Raw genomic sequence first — 20,432 nt, 5'->3', positions numbered from 1 at the left:
ACCTTACAATCGCCTGACACCCATCAAAATCTAGATAGTTTGTTTCAGATTTTCACAAGTGTGTCTTCAAAATTTCAAGCCAAATGACCAAAAATTGCTCCCTGTGTAGTACCCATCATGGCCGTTTTTATATATAGTGTTCCATTTATCTTGAACACTCTAAATAACTGTTTGTCCGGTTGCAAATTACAAAATGTTTCAAGCAAATGTTCTGTCTCCATCAGCGGGACATCAATCAGCATGATTGCCTTCATTGTAGCTTCTTTTTTTTTTTTTTTTTTTTTTTTTTTTTTACAAAGATAGGGACAGTGGTATGAGTTTTTTAAATGACATCCTGTATTTTTTATTTAGTAATTAATTTCCTCTCTTTAAGACCTATTCACAGTGTGCCATTCACTGAAACACAATGTTATTAATTACATAACACAACATTGACTTTGAACCTGGGATCACAAACTCATCCACTTGCTGGAGTTGTCAGAAAACAAATAAAAACCAAGTAAAAACATACCACTAAATTGACTTTGACTGTCCTGTACTATTGACCCGGAGTAGAACATTCAAAGGTGCTCAAAGTGGTGACCCTGGACACTGATACACTGATACACTGGTGCACTTGTTGAATGAAAGAATTATTTACTGCTTCCAATGTTTCCTGCTGAAGAGAATTACAAGCAAGCACGATACGTTCCTACATGTCCTCTGGAGTTTTTGGACTGTCGTGATAGACAATGTCTTTAATGCATCCCCAAAGAAAAAAATCCAGAGGATTTAAATCAAGAGACCTAGCAGGCCAAGTAACTGTTCCTCCTCAACCAATCCATCTGGAAGGATACCTTCGGTTCAGAACATGACGTGCATGCAAGACATTATGTGCTGGACATCCATTGTGTTGATACCACATAAGCATTCTGGTTCTTAGAGGCACTTCATCCAGAAGAGGAAGAAGAATTCACGCAGGAGGTTGGCATACACTGTGTCGTTTGGACTACCGTTGGTTAAATAAAGGCCAATAATTGTAGTACCAAGCATCCCACACCAGCCGTTAACTCCCCATTGACACTGATGTTCCACCTGTCCAAGCCATCGTGGGTTGTCACTGGATCAATAATACGTGTTCCTTGTATTTACCTGTCATTTGTTTGAGAAGGAACATTCATTGGAAAATAGAACATTGGAGAAGGAGTTGGGGTGGTTGAGGATTTGCTGCTGTGCCCAGTGACAGAACTGTACACAATTCTGGAAGTCATTCCCATGCAATTCTTTATGTAGGTGTACATGGTAAGGATGGAACTGGTGATGTGTAAGAATATGATGTACCCTGGTTTTAGGAATGCCAATCTCGTGTTCAAGCTGTCTTGTGCTCACGTGTGGATTCATAGCAACGGACGCGAGAACAGTAACTTCGGCAGCTTCATCTTTGCGAGTGCTACAATGATTGTGTTGTCATGAGTTGAAACTTCCCTTTTTCTGAAGCGTTGCAACAAGAAGAGAAAAAATCTGTTGGGGAGGTGTGGTCTTGTCAGGATATCGCTCTCTGTACTATTCCGCTGCCTGCGTAGCACCTCGATTACCTTCGACAACAACAATAAAAGATACGTTATGTCGATGCAGTTCGTAGCAAGGACAGTGTTGACTGTATGCCTACTCGATACAACAGTACTTAAAAGGACTATACTACTGTACTAAATGTACCCGTACATAAGAAAACAGTATTGCAATTACTGTTCTGCTAATTTACATACCCCATAGATAAGTAGCATTTCTACCTTCTCTTCGTTGGCGTACATTCTACTCGCACAACTCTTCAACTAACAATGGTTGACAGAATGAAGGGCGTGCATCCTACTTACGTTTACATTTGTCATCTGTCAACGTCAGCACGTGGATGTGTTCCATTACCCCGAGTACCTGCACTAAGCGCTGGGAGCATCAATGTCAATGTTATGTTATGTAATTAATAGCATAATTAATAACACAGTACACTGTGAACATTTTTGAATTGATCTTTAGGAAAGGAAATGAATTACTGAATAAAAAATACAAGGTGCCATTTAAAAGAGTCATACCGCTGTTCATATCTTTGTAAAAAAAAACAAAGCTACAATGAAGGCGATCATGTTGATTGATGACCCCCTGACAGCCAAAGAAAATTTGCTTGGAACATTTTGTAATTTGTATCTGGACAAAAACTTAAAGAGACATTCATAAATATCATTTGAATACTTCTCCATCATGTCACAGTAGTAACAGAACGCAAGTCCTGATTTTGGGACATTGCATTTGGCATGAAACACAAACACTAATAGTCATTAAAATTTGAACTAAACATATTTTATAAAAACTATTTTGAACAACAAGCATTTGATGTCTGTGACGTGGTTCCACACTGTTGCTTAGAAAAGGGAAACGCCCAGTACTACCTATATGTTGAAATATGTAATCTAGTCGGACATTTCCTTATACACGAAGTCATAATTTAATTTTATGTTCCATGGCAACTTGAACAATATGCCTAGTGAAGTGGCACAGTTGTAAGACTATCACAAGGATGGCGGTTCACATTCCCATCCACTCGTATAGATTTATGTTTTCTCTTGGTTTCCCTAAATCTCTTTAGGCAAATGCCGGTATAGTTCCTTTCGAAATGAATGACTGATCCAACTTTTCTCATAAAGGCCGATTTATACTAGACATCAATGGACCATCATGCCACATCAGAGTGTATTCACATTAGACATCATGTCAAGCTTGACCAAATGGTGAAAGTGGTGTTATAAGATACCATCCATGATGGATACCTCCTAATATCATGTTGGACCTCCTTTTGCCTGGCTTAATACATCAACTCAATGTGGAAGTACACTGCAGAAATATTGAGCCATGCTGCCTCTGTAGCCGTCTATGCAGAATTTTGTGCACAAGCTGGCCTCTCAATTATGTCCCATAAATGTTCAATGGGATACATGTCGGATGATCTGGGTGGTTAAATCATTGGCTCCAGCTGTCCTGTCAACTGCTCGTGGTCTAGTGGCTAGCATTGTTACCTCTGGATCACAGGGTACCGGGTTCAATTCCAGGCTGGGTTGGGGATTTTCTCTGCCCAAGGACTGGGTGTTGGTGTTGTCCTCATCTTTTCATCATCATCCTCATCATTTGTGTCTGGCTTGATTTTACTGTGGACAAAATTGGACTTTGAAGAAATTGGGACTTTGTAAGGGCGCTGATGACCACGCAGTTGAGCACCCCACAAACCAATCATCATTATGATCATCAAACTGTCCAGAATGTTCTTCAAACCAATTGCAAACAACTGTGGCCCAGTGACAGAGAGCATTGCCTTCCATAAAAATTTCATCATTGTTTCCAAACAGTTCATGAATAGCTGCAAATGGTCTCAAAGTATCCAAACATAACCATTTACTGTCAATGATCATTCAGTTGGACCAGAGAGGCCAGTCCATTCCATGTAAACACATCCGACATCGTTACGGAGCCATTACCAGCTTGTATAGTGGCATGTTGACAACTAGGGTCCATGGTTTCATGGGGTCTGCACCCCACTCAGACCCTATCATCAGCCCTTACCAGCTGAAATTGGGACTCATCTGACCAGGCCATGGTTTTACAGTGCCTAGGAGAGGTGCTGCCAGCGATGTTGTGCTGTTAGCAAGGGCACTTACGTTGGTCGTCTGCTGCCATAGCCCATTAACACCAAAATTCACTGCATTGTCCTAACGAATATGTTCTTCGTTCGTCCCACATTGGTCTCTGCCATTATTTCACACAGTGTTGCTTGTCTGTTAGCACTGAGCACTACGCAAACGCCTCTACTCTCAGTCATCAAGTGAAGGCTGTTAGCCACGGCTTTTTCCATGTTGAGAGGTACTCTTGGAACACTCTTGACACTGTGGATGTCCGAATATTCAGTTCCCTGATGAGTTTCGAAATGGAATGTCTCAACTACCACTTTGCATTCCAAGACTGTTAATTCCCGTCATGCGACCATAATCACGTCAGAAATCTTATCAAATGAATCACCTGAGCACAAATGACAGTTCCGCCAATGCACTGTCCTTTTATACCTTGTGTATGTGATACTGCCACCGTCTGTATATGTGCACATTGCAATCCCATGGTTTTTGTCACCTCAGTGTATATTCATACAAATACTTTCACTTACCATTTATTTTCTGTTGCTCTTGTGCAGAGCATAAGGCTTTGATGAAACTGTACCAGTGCACTCGATTTCTGACAAGGATCTTCAACTCTGTAAATGTTTTCCCCTCTTTCTTGGCGGCTTCCTGCATTGTCCTCCTTCATGATGTCTTTGGCCTTTCTCGTTTCCTTTTACCCTGTGGGTTCCAGAATTCTCATCTGTCATCTGTCTACAGTGTCCTGGCTTTTTCAGTGTGTGTGTCCAGTCGGTCTCCACTGTCTTCTTTTGATTTAGATTGTGATAGGTTCTTCTCTAGTTCTGTTGCAAAAGTCTTCATTGGGTATGACATTTGGCTAGAATATTTTAAGAATTTTTCTCGGACATCTACTGGGGAAGACCTGCAAACTCTTGGTGATTGTAGAGTTAAACTTCTAAGTTTCACATCCGTATAGCAGCACTGCTTTCATGTTTGCTCTCAATATTCATAGTTTATTTGATATGGAACTCTCTCTTGCCCTCCATAATGAATACAGCTGGATGAACGCCCCATTAGTCTTTTGGATTCTAGCTCCGACATCATGAGCTGCTCCTATGTCTTCAGTAACTAAGCTCCCAGTGTGGGTGAACTTGTTTACTTTTTCAACATCCTTATTGTTCATTCTCAGCTTTCTGATATTTCTTTTATTGAGTCTCATAATCTTTGTCTTCGTGTCATTCACTTTCAGCTCAACAATACTGGCGTCATGTTCAACGCCCCACAGCTTTCCTTCCTTCTCAGATGGTTCTGAGAGAGGGGGCAGATGTCATTGTCAAACTCAAGATCTTCCAACTGCTCAATCAGTCCCCAATGTATTACTCTCTCCATCTTCATCACTTTCCTCATCACTTCATCCAGCACCAGTAAAAAGATAGTTCGAGATAAAACATATCCTTGGCAACTTTCAGAATTAACTAGAAAGGTCTCCATAACTTTATCCTTGTGGACAACTCAACATCTGTAGTTATTGTAAATCTCCTGATAATATCTTCTCTTCTGGTATCGCATACTTTTTCAAAGATTTCCACATATCACTTTTTTAATGCAGGCTAAGGCCTTTTCAAAGTATACAAAAATGTTTTGAAGACTAGTGATGAATTCATTTGATTTTTCCACAATGACTCTAAGCATGTTAAGAATGGTCACTTCTACAACCAAACTGGCTTGGTCCTTTCTAATCCGCAGTTCAATTTGCACATTGCGTACAGTGGGGGCCGATACTGAATGGATTTAGTAGTATAAAATTGGATTTTTATTTTTCACTTGATGTCTGTCAGTACCTTCTGCCTGGTGGCTGGTTGCAGCAGATCAGTCACATTGCAAAACCGGACAGAACCACTTTGAAACTCACATGTTGAACCATCAATGGGTTCCCACTGCTTTCCCTTCCTCGCCAATTCTGATTTGTTAACACTTGATTCTGTGAAGGATTATCTGTGCCAACACTTTGCTTGTGCTCATAAGCAAGGTGATTCTCCTCCAGTTATGGCAGTTGGTGATGTCTCTTGTTTTGGGCAATTTGATGAGGAGTTCTCTCCACTCCTGTGACATGCTCTCCAAGTTCCAGCTCTTTATCAAAAGAGGGTTGAGAAGGTCAGTGGCTGTTTCTGGGTTGGTGGTCAGAAGTCCTGGTGCAACGTTATATGCCTCTGGGGCTTTTCCATTCTTTAGCTGCTTGATTGTTGCCAAGATCTCTTCCTTTGAAGGTAGCTCCAGACTAACCATATTTTCTACCATTTCAAGATTACCTTCATCTTCAGGTTCCCTTTCTTGTTCAGACTCTCTGTAATCATCTCTATTCAGCACCTCCATAAAATGCTCTCAGCATCTTGAAAGTTGTGCATCTTAGCTGGTGAGGAGATAACCTTGTTCATTATTCACAGGGATCTCCATTTCTGGTGAGGGTTCTTGTGACATCATAGAGCTCCTTCATGTTGTGAGCACCTGCTGCCATCACTGCCTTCTCAGCCAATTCTGAGACCCACTTCTTGCGATTAGCCTTAACACTTTTTTCACCTCCATGTCTTTAGCTATATATTCCTCGTGTAGTTTAATCTTCTGGAGCCATGTCTTGCAACTGTCCAGTTTTAGTTTTACTCCTCTCAGTTGTCTGATACAATTTCAGGTTGTTTGTGACACCTCTTCCTTTCTCCTTGGGTTCTTGAAGCCAACAATCTTTTCAGCTGTACCTGTAAAGACTATTTTCACCTTAGCCCAGTGTTCATCAATGTCCTCATCTTCATTCACACAAATGCCGTCAATCCAACCTCTCAGCTCTAGTTTGAACTCTTTGCTGGTACTTTCATTTTCCAACTTTCTAACTTTCCAACATCAAATATCTTCTTTTGAGTGTGGAAACATTTTCTTGTAGTGGCTATATTGATGCGGTCATGTGCAGTCATAAGATGTTGGTCACTGCCTATGTCTGTTCGTCTTTGGTTTCTCCATGAGGGATTTTCTCTACTTTGTGCTAAAAACAAGGTGGTCAGTTTGATTCTGAGTGTGAAGAATTGGAGACATGCCCAATATTTTATGACATTCTTTATGAGGGAAAACTGTGTCTTCAATAATCAGATAATTATTGGCACATAAATCCACAAAAAGTTCTTGATTATTATTCATATTGCCCACTCCATGTCATCTCATCACTTGCTCTAATGCAAGATTGTCTGCACCAACCTTTGCATTAAAATCACCTATTTTAATCAAAATACCTTTCCTGCTGGTGCTCTGGACTGTTTTCTGGTGTTCTGTATAGAAGTTGGCTTGAAATTCGTCACTAGCTTCTTCAGCCGGTGCATAACATTGCACTAAAGAGATGTTTCTCACTCTTCCCTTGAATCTTTCCAAGAGAATTCTTGAAGACTTGAGCCTCCAGTTTATCAAGCAGTTCTTCGTTCTTTTCTAGAACTTTGTGTGAACAAAATATCTGAATGATATTGTTGATGGTATGGGTGGGGTCAGATAATGAAACAAACATATTTATTGTACCAGTACTGAAAACCTACAGTTACCTATGTAACAACTCGTGCTGCTAAATAAACTTCGGGAACTGGTGCAACTAAATGCGTTTAGCACCCAGCTACATCACTTGTCAAAAGTGTAGAATACTTAAGATAGAATTTCATAAATAACATTTGACCACTCCCCCCATCATGCCATCGTAGCTATAGAAGCCAAATCAAATTTGAAGCTCTTGCCTGTGGGAAATTGAATTTGGCATGAAACACATTGACTAATATTCACCAAAAACTGCACTAACCAAATTTTTTGAAACTATTTTGAACTGTAATGTCATTGACACCAACTGTCGCTTAGTTCCTCTCAAAATGACAGGACTCATCTGAATTTTCCTATAAAGGCTGATTTACACTAGATGTTAATGGATCATGATGTCATATAAGAGTATACTCACGCTAGATATCACATCAATTTGCTGAAGTCCAGCACTGATTGATGAAAGTGATGTTATGAAATACCATCCATGATGGTCAGAGTATGGTATTAGAACTGAGGAACTAACAGTGATAAAGTTTATTAATAGCCAAAGCAAACTTCATAATGTATGTTCTTGGTCAGTTTTGTGTGGTAAAGTGCTGACAAGGAAACCTCCCCATTGCACCCCCCCTCAGATTTAGTTATAAGTCGGCACAGTGGATAGGCCTTGAAAAACTGAACACAGATCAATCGAGAAAACAGGAAGAAGTTGTGTGGAACTATGGGAAAAAAATAAGCAAAATATACAAACTCAGTAGTCCATGCGCAACATAGGCAATATCAAGGATAACATGAGCTAGGGAGCACCGTGGTCCCGTGGTTAGCGTGAGCAGCTGCGGAATGAGAGGTTTATGGTTCAACTCTTCCCTCGAGTGAAAATTTTAGTTTTTTATTTTCAGACCTGTCCGTCTGTCCGTCCGATGCATGGTAACTGCGCTGTAGAATGGGGACGCTACACCTAAACAAACATCGAAACACATGACGTCAGTCAACTACAGTGCACGGAAGAGAGAGAATTCCTGCTAACGAGGCTCCCTGGCTGGCTGGCTGGCAGTTTGGACGAGAGTGCATTAAATACGTGAGATGTATTCCGTGGGCAATATGAATCCAGCAAATATAGCTCGCGACTTCAATAACAAGGTTCCCATCGCAAAACACAGACACTAAACTTATTACAGTGAACAGAGACGTCTATGAACGAACGAATAGATCATAACTTTGTGAAAATGAAGAAAATAAACTTTTCACTCAAGGGAAGATTTGAACCATGAACCTGTCGCTCCGCAGCTGCTCACGCTAACCACGGGACCACGGCGCTCCTTGGCTCACATAGTCCTTTATGTTGCCTATGATGCACATGGACTACTCAGTTTGTATATTTTGCTTATTTTTTCATAGTTCCACACAACTTCTTCCTGTTTTCTCGATTGATCTGTGTTCAGTTTTTAAAGGCGTATCCACTGTGCCAACATATAACTACATCTGAGGGGGGTGCGATGGGGAGGTTACCTTGTTAGTAATGCAGGCAATATAGTCCAGGAACAGAATTCTGATGGAGAAATCGTGTGGGGTTCCCCAAGTTTGTCTTAGGTCCACTTTTTTGCAGATGACACCAGTATTATAATCAATCCAAGTATGTGTACAGAAACAGTAAACAAAGTTCTTCAAATTATCATTGGTTTTCTGTGAATGGTCTCACCCTCAATTTTAAAAAGATACAACATATTCAGTTCTGCACATCTAGTGGTACTACACCAATGATAAGTGTAACACATGGTGAGGAAATAATAAATAGAGTGGAAATTTTAAAATTCTTCGGGGTCTATATTGATTAGAATTGAAACAGGAAAAAAAATTGGAACTCCTACAACAATTTAGTTCAGTCACATTTGCACTTAGAATCATTGCACACCTCGGGGAGAGAAAAATCTGTAAATTGACATATTTTGCATATTTTCATTTAGTAATGTCATATGGAATAATGTTCTGGGGCAATCACCTTTAGGAAAGAAAGTCTTCATTGCACAACATGCTGTAAGAATAATCTGTGGTGCTAGCCCAAGATCATCTTACAGACATCTGTTTAAGGTGTTGGGCATTCTGACTACTGCTTCACAGTACATTTATTCTCTCATTAAGATTGTTGTAAATAATCCACTACAATTCAAAAGAAACAAAGAGGTACATAATTACAATATAAGAAGGAAAAAATAACTTTCATTATTCCACATTAAAGTTGTCTTTAACTCAAAAAGGGGTGCACAATGCTGCAACAAAAGTTCTTGATCACTGACTGACTGACAGACAGCAAAGTAAAATTTTATAATAAACTAAGAAAGTTTCTCTTTTGCAACTCCTATTCTGTAGAAGAATTTCTACTATTGTAATATGTAAAAGATGCTGGGTATGAATTGCTAATTCACATCTGTATATCTTTTTCTTTTCATAAAAAAAACCCTTATAAATGTTCAGAATGTAACTGTACATACAAATTAATTTGCGATGCAAAATGAAATTGGTCCCATAAGATCTTACCACAAAATTCCAAACTGCTGAGGTCATCAGTCCCTAAGCTTACACACTGTTTAATCTAACTTAAACTAACTTAACACTAAGGACGACATGCATACCCATGCCCAAGGGAGGACTTGAACCTCCGATGGGGGCAGCTGCGTGGACTGTGACAAGATGCCTCAGACTGCGCAGCTACCCCATGTGGTGTGCAAAGTAATCCATGGAATTTGTAACTATCTAACTCTCTTAATAAATGTTTGTACGGAAAAGGAATGATTATAGAAAGCTGTAATTAAGTGTGGTGTGCCATAAGGTTGAGTTGTGAGACCTTTGTTGTTTATTATGATGCTAAATGACTTGCCGTTTTTATATAAATACTCACTCTACACTGATGATACCAATTTTTTCAGTGTCACTCCAGATTTCGATACCCTTCGAATTATGACTGAAGACACCGTTTCACAAGTATCAGTCTGGTTTTGAGCAAATAGATTTTTGCTCAATAAGAGTAAGACTCAACAAACTGTATTAAGTTTAAGAGTTTTGCCTGTAGAAAACTGTTTAGGTAGTGTTAAGTTTTCAATATTGTTATTGATAGTAAATTGTCTTGGGATCCATACATTAAATACATTAGTGCAAGGTTGTTTAGAGTAGTGTGCTTGTCAAGAAATTTAAAAAATCATTTACCTCTGTCTCATGTAAAATGAGTATATTTTGCTTTTTTCACAATATTATATACTATGGGTGTTTATTCTGAAGCAATAGCACACACATTCAAGACATTTTTGGTACTTCAATAGAAAGTTATTAGGAACATTACAAACTCAGAAAAAAAACTTGCCTACTGCAGAAGATTGCTTGTTGACCTAAAAATATTAACTGTAATAAACTTATACATTTACACTGTTCTCTTGTATGCAAAGAATAACTTCTCAGAATACCAGCTTAGACAGGATACTACAAATAATAGGCATATTGATATACCTTACTATAGATTATTTAAGTCATTGAACACCTATGAAGTGGTGAATATGAAAATGTTCAACAGACTGCCCCTAGACTAGGTAGAAGTTCCATTCAACGTATGAAGTCACAGGTTGCACAGTTCATCTTTTTTACTCAGTCAATGAATTTTACAAATGCGAAAACATAACAGAGTAGTTGTAATTGCTTGGAGAGTGTACCATAATTTCTTTAACATTGTTAGTGTAAGAGGTCTTTTTGAAATTGTTTTAGCTTAAATATTATACTTCACTGAAAATTTATGACTTATTTCGGGTTTAGATTTTATGAACTATTCTTTTTTGTTCATATACTGTGTATTTATGTATATGCGTAACTTGACATTGTGTGTTTCTGTAATAGTTGAACGACAAGGATTTTTTTAATTTGTTGTTGTCGTGGTCTTCAGTCCTGAGACTGGTTTGATGCAGCTCTCCATGCTACTCTATCCTGTGCAAGCTTCTTCATCTTCCAGTACATACTACAGCCTACATCCTTCTGAATCTGCTTAGTGTATTCATCTCTTGGTCTCCCTCTATGATTTTTACACTCCCTCCAGTACTAAATTGGTGATCCCTTGCTGCCTCAGAACATGTCCTGCCAATCGATCCCTTCTTCTGGTCAAGTTGTGCCACAAACTCCTCTTCTCCCCAATTCTATTCAATACCTCCTCAGTAGTTATGTGATCTACCCATCTAATCTTCAGCATTCTTCTGTAGCACCACATTTCGAAAGCTTCTATTTTCTTGTCTAAACTATTTATCGTCCATGTTTCACTTCCATACATGGCTACACTCCATACAAATACTTTCAGTAACAACTTCCTGACACTTAAATCAATACTTGATGTTAACAAATTTCTCTTCTTCAGAAACGCTTTCCTTACCATTGCCAGTCTACATTTTATATACTCTCTACTTTAACCATCATCAGTTATTTTGCTCTCCAAATAGCAAAACTCATCTACTACTTTAAGTGTCTCATTTCCTAATCTAATTCCCTCAGCATCACCCAATTTAATTCAGCTACATTCCAGTATCCTCGTTTTGCTTTTGTTGTTGTTCATCTTATACCCTCCTTTCAAGACACTGTCCATTCCATTCAACTGCTCTTCCAAGTCCTTTGCTGTCTCTGACAGAATTCCAATGTCATCGGCGAACCTTAAAGTTTTTATTTCTTCTTCATGGATTTTAATACCTACTTCGAACTTTTCTTTTGTTTCCTTTACTGCTTGCTCAATATACTGATTGAATAGCATTGGGGAGAGGCTACAACCCTGTCTCACTCCCTTCCCAACCACTGCTTCCCTTTCATGTCCCTCGACTCTTACAACTGCCATCTGCTTTCTGTACAAATTGTAAATAGCCTTTCACTCTCTGTAGTTTACCCCTGCCACCTTCAGAATTTGCAAGAAAGTATTCCATTCAACATTGTCAAAAGCTTTCTCTAAGTCGACAAATGCTAGAAACGTAGGTTTGCCTTCCCTTAATCTTTCTTCTAAGATAAGTCGTAGGGTCAGTATTGCGTCATGTGTTCCAACATTTCTATGGAATCCAAACTGATCCTCCCCGAGGTTGGCTTCTACCAGTTTTTCCATTCATCTGTAAAGAATTCGTGTTAGTATTTTCAGCTGTGGCTTATTAAACTGATAGTTTGGTAATTTTCACATCTGTCAACACCTGCTTTTTTGGGATTGGAATTATTATATTCTTCTTGAAGTCTGAGGGTATTTTGCCTGTCTCATACATCTTGCTCGCTCACCAGATGGTAGAGTTTTGTCAGGGCTGGCTCTCCCAAGCTATCAGTAGTTCTAACAGAATGTTGTCTACTCCTGGAGCCTTGTTTCGACTTATATCTTTCAGTGTTATGTCAAGCTCTTCACGCAGTATCTTATCTCCTGTTTCATCTACATCCTCTTCCATTTCCATAATATTGTCCTCAAGAATATCGCCCTTGTATAGACCCTCTATATACTCCTTCCACCTTTTCTGCTTTCCCTTCTTTGCTTAGAACTGGGTTTCCATCAGAGCTCTTGATATTCATGCAAGTGGTTCTCTTTTCTCCAAAGGTCTCTTTAATTTTCCTGTAGGCAGTATCTATCTTACCCCTAGTGAGATAAGCCTCTACATCCTTACATTTGTCCTCTAGCCATCCCTGCTTAGCCATTTTGCACTTCCTGTCGATCTCATTTTTTGAACGTTTGTATTCCTTTTTGCCTGCTTCATTTACTGCACTTTTGTATTTTCTCCTTACATCAATTAAATTCAATATCTCTTCTGTTACCCAAGGATTTCTATTAGCCCTTGTCTTTTTACCTACTTTATCCTCTGCTGCCTTCACTATTTCATCTCTCAAAGCTACCCATTCTTCTTCTACTGTGTTTCTTTCCCCCATTCTTGTCAATCGTTCCCTAATGATCTCCCTAAAACTCTCTACAACGTCTGGTTCTGTCAGTTTATCCAGGTCCCATCTCCTTAAATTCCCATCTTTTTGCAGTTTCTTCAGTTTTAATCTACAATTCATAACCAATAGATTGTGGTCAGAGTCCACATCTGACCCTGGAAATGTCTTACAATTTGAAACCTGGTTCCTAAATCTGTCTTACCATTATATAATCTATCTGAAACCTTCCAATATCTCCAGGCTTCTTCCATGCATACTACCTTCTTTCAGAATGTTGAACCAAGTGTTAGCTATGATCAAGTTATGCTCTGTGCAAAATTCTACCAGGTGGCTTCCTCTTTCATTCCTTACCCCCATTCCATATTCACCTACTACGTTTCCTTCTCTTCCTTTTCCTACTATCGAATTCCAGTCACCCGCGACTACTAAATTTTCGTCTCCCTTCACTATCTGACTAATTTCTTTTATCTCATCATACATTTCATCAATCTCTTTGTCATCTGTGGAACTAGTTGGCATATAACGTATGTATTGGCATATAATACATGTATTCTTTAATGTTATTTCTTGATAACAATATCAGCTTATTCCCAAGAATAAGCAGCTTTTACTCAGTTAATACTTGGCAGAAATCCAACCTGCATTTGGATCAGATTTCCTTAACTCTTGTGCAGAAAGGTGTGCAGTATACTGCTGCATCCATTTTCAATAAACTACCACAAGAATTAAAAAATCTTAACAGTAATCCACATGCTTTCAAATCAAAACTGAAGAGTTTCCTTCTATTCTGTTGAGGAGTTACACGAAAAATTAAGCTGATTCTTATGTTATATTGTTGACTGCGTTTACTTAAACTAATGGCTTGACTTTTTCTCAGTTCATAAACATTTTATTTTTATCTTTTATTACTTGTATATTGTAATTTCATGCACTGACATGTCCCATGACATTGGAGATTTGCTCCTCAATTTGGCCCTACATGTAAATAAATAAATGCAGTGGGTATTACTGGCTAATCTGTATCCCCTAAAGGCGAAAGAAAAAAGTTTTTAATGAAATATCATGGACCTTACCAAGTTACTGAAATGACTTTGCCAGTTAAAGTAAAATTACAGTTATCGACTAGAACTGCTATAGTCCATGTAAGCAGAGTCTAATTATTTAGAGGTGAGATTGACGCATTGCCATAGATTCATTCAACCCCTGCAGAAAAATAAGTTATCAAGGAAAAACAAACATCATGGAAATGTACTTCATGCACCTAGATCTAGGAAATAGTATTATTTGATGTAAAATGCACATACGGTATTTGTTAGTTACTTAGGTTAGTCTTAATTTTCTTTACTTGTCATGTTCTGTATTTAGTTGCTTGTAAAAAGGAGGGAAGGAATTAACAGCATTTCCTTTTATTTCAGGTGGCATACCAAGGTATTTCAAGTAGAGTACTACCGTGCTATTGCAGAAGAGATGTGATACGGAATCAGCCTCTGTACAATGGAATTTTACTTGCTGAGCTGTCAGTTGATCAACTACCAAGTCACAGATGGATAGTCCCATTTACATTCAGTATTTGGGAAGTAAGGAATGACGTATGAAGACTACAGGAATGGTTCACAGCATTACAGAAAGAAGCAGGGAAAGGAGGATTATTGGAAGAGATGCAGAATGAGTATCATGAATTAAAACGCTAGTATGAGAAATGGAGGTCTCAGTTGCAACAGTTAACAGAAATACAGAGTGGGGCAAATAAAAGTGGCCTGGAGAACAAAGTTGCAGGCTATAAAGAAACACAGCAAAGTAGAGGAAATACAGTACTAATCTGACTACAGCACATGTTGAAAGTGACCACCATTCATCTCTTGGCACTTGATCTCAAAGGACAATGATTTGAAAATAATGATGCAGTGATTGATGCTGTGAAAAGCTTGGTTGGATTCGAAATAGAATACCTTTTATTTGAATGGGTTTCAGAAGTTATCTGAGCATGCCCGCAAGTGTATTAGTGTACACAGGTATTATATTGAAAATTAAATTGGTATTATGAAATTTCTGTCATTTTTTATGTGTTAGGCTAGAAACTTTTCGACCCCCCCTTGTATTTGCTGGCAACCTTCTGTGGCACTGAGATTGCTAAACCCTGCCTCGATGTGCATCCTCTGAGCTGACTCAACGAATGTCAGCTAGAATCCAACACACAGCTGAAGGAGCAACAACTGAGGCTGGTGTGAAAGAATGACTACTTGTAAACAATGAGAATAAAAGATTGAACTGTCATAATGTTTTACAAGTGTTGTTGATGCTTCACAGGTTCCCAAAAGTTATCCTGACTTCATGCAGAGATGTCTTCTATTGGCCTTCTGTAAAAGTCTCATCAGGTTTTTGATGACTTCGGCATATTTTCAAAGACTGCTGCTGCAAAAATTAAAAGTAACACCTCTAACTGCTTAACAACTTCATATCAGTTATCTGAAGGGATGATTAAGCTATCATGAGGTAGTTTCTCAATCCACCCAGAGGTTTTAGGGACACAACCATCATCTTGCCCCTAGGATGTCCAAGTGATTTTGCTATGAAGATGTATTTGGAATGAATGTATCCTGTGGTGCAACAGAGATGTAGCAAACACTGTGAAGCCTCTATTAAAGGTGACATAGATAAATTATGTAAGGTAACGTTCCCATTTGTTGTTCACGTTCTATCACTGACAGTGCTTCATCAGGTCGTGAACAGATTGAAAGGCAGTTTGTTTATATTAGTTTCCATTGCAACTGGTGAAGAATTGTGTAACTGAATGTTAGCAATACTTTTGTTCATAATAATGATACACAGCCAGCTTCTGAACTCCACTGGTACAGCACTGTCACACCAAATCAGTCCAAAAAGTTTTGAGACTAAGTTAATAAAAAATAGAGAAATGTTAAGGTGGTAGTTTAAATGCTTCAGGTATTCTACATGGCCTTCCTCCACTCAAGGATAATGCACAGAATGGTCATATAAACTTGTGTGAAACAGTCAGAAAGGTCCTTCTTTGGGATGTTGTTTAAGTCATATCACATTGGTGTGAATGTAGGTTGCAGCACTTGACCCTTCATTGAATTTCTATATTTTGCCACTTTGTGGTAAGTCCATATTGATAACACCAACTCTCATCATTCATGATGATTTTTTCCAGAAAAGAATTGTCTGTGTCTTGCATTTCAATCAAATGAAGGCATGCAGCCATGTGTCATCAGTTTTTTTTGGGAGTCAGTGTGTGGGACAACTTTGCACACTCTTTTCTGTCCTTCAAAACAGTCTTGAAAATGTCTTAAAAACTTTCCCCATTACAATTTGTGATGCAACAACACTGACTGACTGTGACCAAGTGTGCACTACTTAATGCTGCATGCTCATGACTGACTGATCAAATGCACATCTGTTATTTACGGTTGTTAGTTCAAGTTGTCAGTGTAGTTACTGCATTGATGATGCTTATACACAAGGAATAAAATCTGTCTCAGAACTTTTTGGGCAGGTGCTGTAGATATCATCAACTGGTCTTACGTGGAAAGGAAGTAGGTTTGAAAACTACTTTTTTTCCATGTAAGTCCAGTTGACGATATCCTTGTTGAACCTGGAGGCCAATACATCAAATTGTAACTATGTTTTAAATCAGAAAAGCAACCAAGGTATGACTGTATTAAGGTGAGTAATCCTCTTTGAAAAGGAAATCAAGTTTTTTCTTTCCTACTCTCATTTCTTCAGATAAAGTAGATGTGCGAAGAACTTCCTCTTGTGTGTGTGTATACACAACCCTAAAACACCTGAAATAGGTTATTTGCCATAAAGTTTCCTGAAGTTCATAATGTAAAAAAGTATTGTTAACCAACTTGAAGAATTCTGTACTGTAGTTTTCTTCTGGCAATTGCAAAAGAAATTGCCTCTGATATAGAGTTGGAAAAGAGCTGATGCAGTCACGAATATGCTGTCAATCCCTTCAATAAACTGTCAGGTAGTGAGTAGTAAGTTTAGAGCACAGGTTGAGTTTGAGATGAATATATGCCTTTGTGGTATCTGTTCAGTAGTAGATGATGATACAGCTGTGTTAAATAGACATCTTAATACTGTTCTTTTTCTGATGCTGTTTCTTTGAAATTTGCATAGCTCATTTTCAATATGGATGCTCTTGGGACTTTTATGATACCTGGTGACTATCAATTGATATTTCATTTGCCACATACAGTATTTTGAAAATCCATTTCTTTACATTTTAAGTTTCTCTGAAAGTGTTAATTATCTTATGAAACCAGATGTACAGAAATGCAGGAGTAGGAGAAATGCCCTTATCTATATCACGAAGTGTGATGCACAACCAATATGTAATGTTAATGAGTCAGCATTATCGTTCAATGTCAGATTAAGGCGATGGGCCGAACGTACGGAATATATCGATTATACAGATTCATTTCTTGTTAACAATTGGTCCCGTGTACGTTTTATTGAGAAGTATTTTGAATCCTTTCAGAACAAGAAGTGTGTTGCACGTTGCCTAACCGAGTGCCATCTCACGTACAATGGTTGGGCGGGCCGCGTGGTCCGCTGGTATAATGAGGCCTTTCGGTCCAAAATGGTACGTAAGAAGCAATTGTATTTGTATGGAGGCACGAATATTGGCAAATCCACCTTAGTTGAAAAAGTGCTGTCTCGCAAGCAACATGTTTATATGCCATTTTGTTCCGAATTCGGATTTGGCGGGTATGATGGACATATACATCATGTTATACTGTTCGAAGAATTTGATTGGCTTCATTGGCGTCCATTTGCTTCTATTTTGAAACGAATTGTTGAAGGTCGCCCTGTCACTGTCAATGTGAAAAACAAGCCTGGAATGACTATTAAACATAGGGGACTTGTCTATTTGTGTCAAATGAATTTAATGTCGGTGATGAAGCATTGATTTCACGATTACATGTAGTGCATGCCGATTGCCATATTATTCATTGTTTAAATATGAAGGAGGAGATGGCGTCGGCCACGTCGGACGTGGAAGCCGAGGCGGAGACCATTTGCATATCGTCGGATGAAGATGACGAACCGGTTTCGCCGTGCACGTCCGAGGCGATGGATTCGCCGACGGAACACTCTGACTAGGCCGTATTTTGGACGAATGTGCAAGTGGCGTACTGAATATACACAAGTGGACGCAGCTAGATTCGAATATGGAAAAATGGCAACTATTGAAAAATATGACGAGAATGCCCAAAATTTCACTACTTTTAAGCACTATGACATAACCGATGAGTTTAAGTTTTTTGCTAACAAATATAATGCTGTCATTATTAATAAAATCGTGACATATGTATATAGAATTAATGTAAGGGTAGAGCGACTAACACTAGATGACAGAGCTAATAAAAAATTCTATGAAGATCAGGGCGCATTAGAAAAAGTTAGAATAGCTTGTACTAATAAATTGGGGCCATTTAGCTTGAAACCCGACAAATCGTCTGGTGTACCATGGAGAAAGTATAGTAGGCGTAATGCATTTAAGTTTGTAACATATTGTAAACCAGAAACCAGTGCCGAAATTGGAAAAGTAAAATCATGGGTAGATTTAGAAAATCAATGTAAATGTAAAAACAAACTATTCCAAGGAGTAAATCCTTTTTATATAGGTGTACAAGTTGCTGGCGACGAACCCGATAAATCGGACGTTGTACAAAGTGAAGTTAAATATGTAACCTTTATTGTACGTAATAGAGTTTATATGACATTTTGTAAAAGAAAGGGAACGGTCACGTTCTGAATAAAGATTGTTGTTACAGCTAATGTCTGCGTTGGAATTTTTTTATGCCAATTGGGAGCACATCCGTAACTATCCTGATGACCTGCGCCTCGCCTTCCTGGTACCAACTACGCAGCAGCGTATCGACGATTTAGCACTTACGTTTTATGGCAATAAAATAAACTATGCAGCTGCTGTAATTGTACTTGAAGAATTGTGGTTTTACAAACCAAATTTGCAACAGTTAATTAATCAGTTTAGGGAAGCGTATAGGGAATTTGCATTTATGCTGAACGGTATACGATGTGCACAGCGCTATTTTGATTTTAGGCAGGGTAGATACAGACCTTTGTGGTACACTTATTAGAGCCTGTGAGAAAAGTTCATGGGGGATGCAAGTCTGGGGCTTGTCTCCATTGTACCTTTGTAATACTGTTTTGTAAAAATTTGAAGATATATGGAAATGTTCATATTCAAAAGTATCTTAATTTTTGATTGTTGTGAAATATGTATAAGTTGTCCTAAAAGTGTTTCATGTTTCTTAAATGCATAACACTGAACCATCAATTACAGGGAGAAGTGCTTTGTTCAGAAATGTATCAATCCCTGGCCTTTTGCAGAGAACATACCCCATTTATGTTACATGACAATGAGCTGAGCCATTAACTACAACTACAACTGCAAGAAATTTGAAGATCAGTACAACTATTTAACTTCTGGTTTCTACAACAGTCAATATTGGTACTGCCTGTCTGGAGCCTTAGTTCCAAAACTGAACAGCGTTTGTTTCTATTTCTAGACACAAATTGTGAAGAAACAAGTTTTATGTTAGTTGATTACCATGATGTTTACATAGACTTGGGACTGGGTTATTTATAAGTTTAGCACTATCTTTCAACAATAACTGAGTATGTTTTGTTTCATCATTTTAAGTGCTGAAGCACATGTTTGTGCAGTCAATGTGGAATTCCTTCCACAGTTCCCGTTTTCAACCCTACTCCTCCCCCTCCACCCCCAAAAGAAACCAACCAACTACAACAAATCCAATTTTTTGTCTCTCTGTGACAATACTAAACAGAAAATATAGAGCTTTCATAATATCAAAATTATATAGCACAGGTTTCTTCTAGTTTCCATATACAAGGACTGTTCAAAAAGTAAGGTGACTTTCCAAGTTGCACGGGCAACATACATTTGATTATCAGTCTTTTTTTTTTTGTTATGCTGGTACACGTCCCAAATATATTTTCACAGTTTAGAGTGTACAGCATGTTTTGTTTATTTTTAACAGATAGAAAGGTTAGACAAGTTTTAGTGTGCTCGGTGATTTTTGATTATTATAAAAAAATGGAGCAAAGAATTAGCGTTAAATTTTGTGTGAAAAATGGAATCCAGTGCTCTGAAACACTTGAAATGTTGACAATGGCATACAGCGAGTCTACTCTAAAAAAAAAAAAGTTTACAAGTGGTACAAGCTCTTCCAAGATGGCCGAGAAAATGCCAATGACGAACCTTACTCTGGATGCTCCAGCACATTAACGACATATGATAACATC

The 20,432-nt window shown here is 38.4% G+C and overlaps 1 protein-coding gene across 2 annotated transcripts in view; it reads left to right on the top strand.

Moving 5' to 3' along the window:
- Nucleotides 1–18,908, top strand: part of LOC126185069 (uncharacterized) — a 28,077-nt gene extending 9,169 nt beyond the window's left edge. For both annotated transcript variants that reach the window (XM_049927833.1, XM_049927834.1), the window contains exon 2: nt 14,528–18,908. In XM_049927833.1, coding sequence (XP_049783790.1) covers nt 18,172–18,897 — 726 coding nt within the window. In that variant the 5' untranslated portion in view covers nt 14,528–18,171 and the 3' untranslated portion in view covers nt 18,898–18,908. The remainder of the gene's footprint in view (nt 1–14,527) is intronic.
- Nucleotides 18,909–20,432: the final 1,524 nt, after the last annotated feature.

This window comes from Schistocerca cancellata, chromosome 4 (genome assembly GCF_023864275.1).
Source record: "Schistocerca cancellata isolate TAMUIC-IGC-003103 chromosome 4, iqSchCanc2.1, whole genome shotgun sequence".
In the NCBI taxonomy this organism is placed as follows: domain Eukaryota; kingdom Metazoa; phylum Arthropoda; class Insecta; order Orthoptera; family Acrididae; genus Schistocerca; species Schistocerca cancellata.
This window is presented reverse-complemented; position numbering and strand designations above follow the sequence as displayed.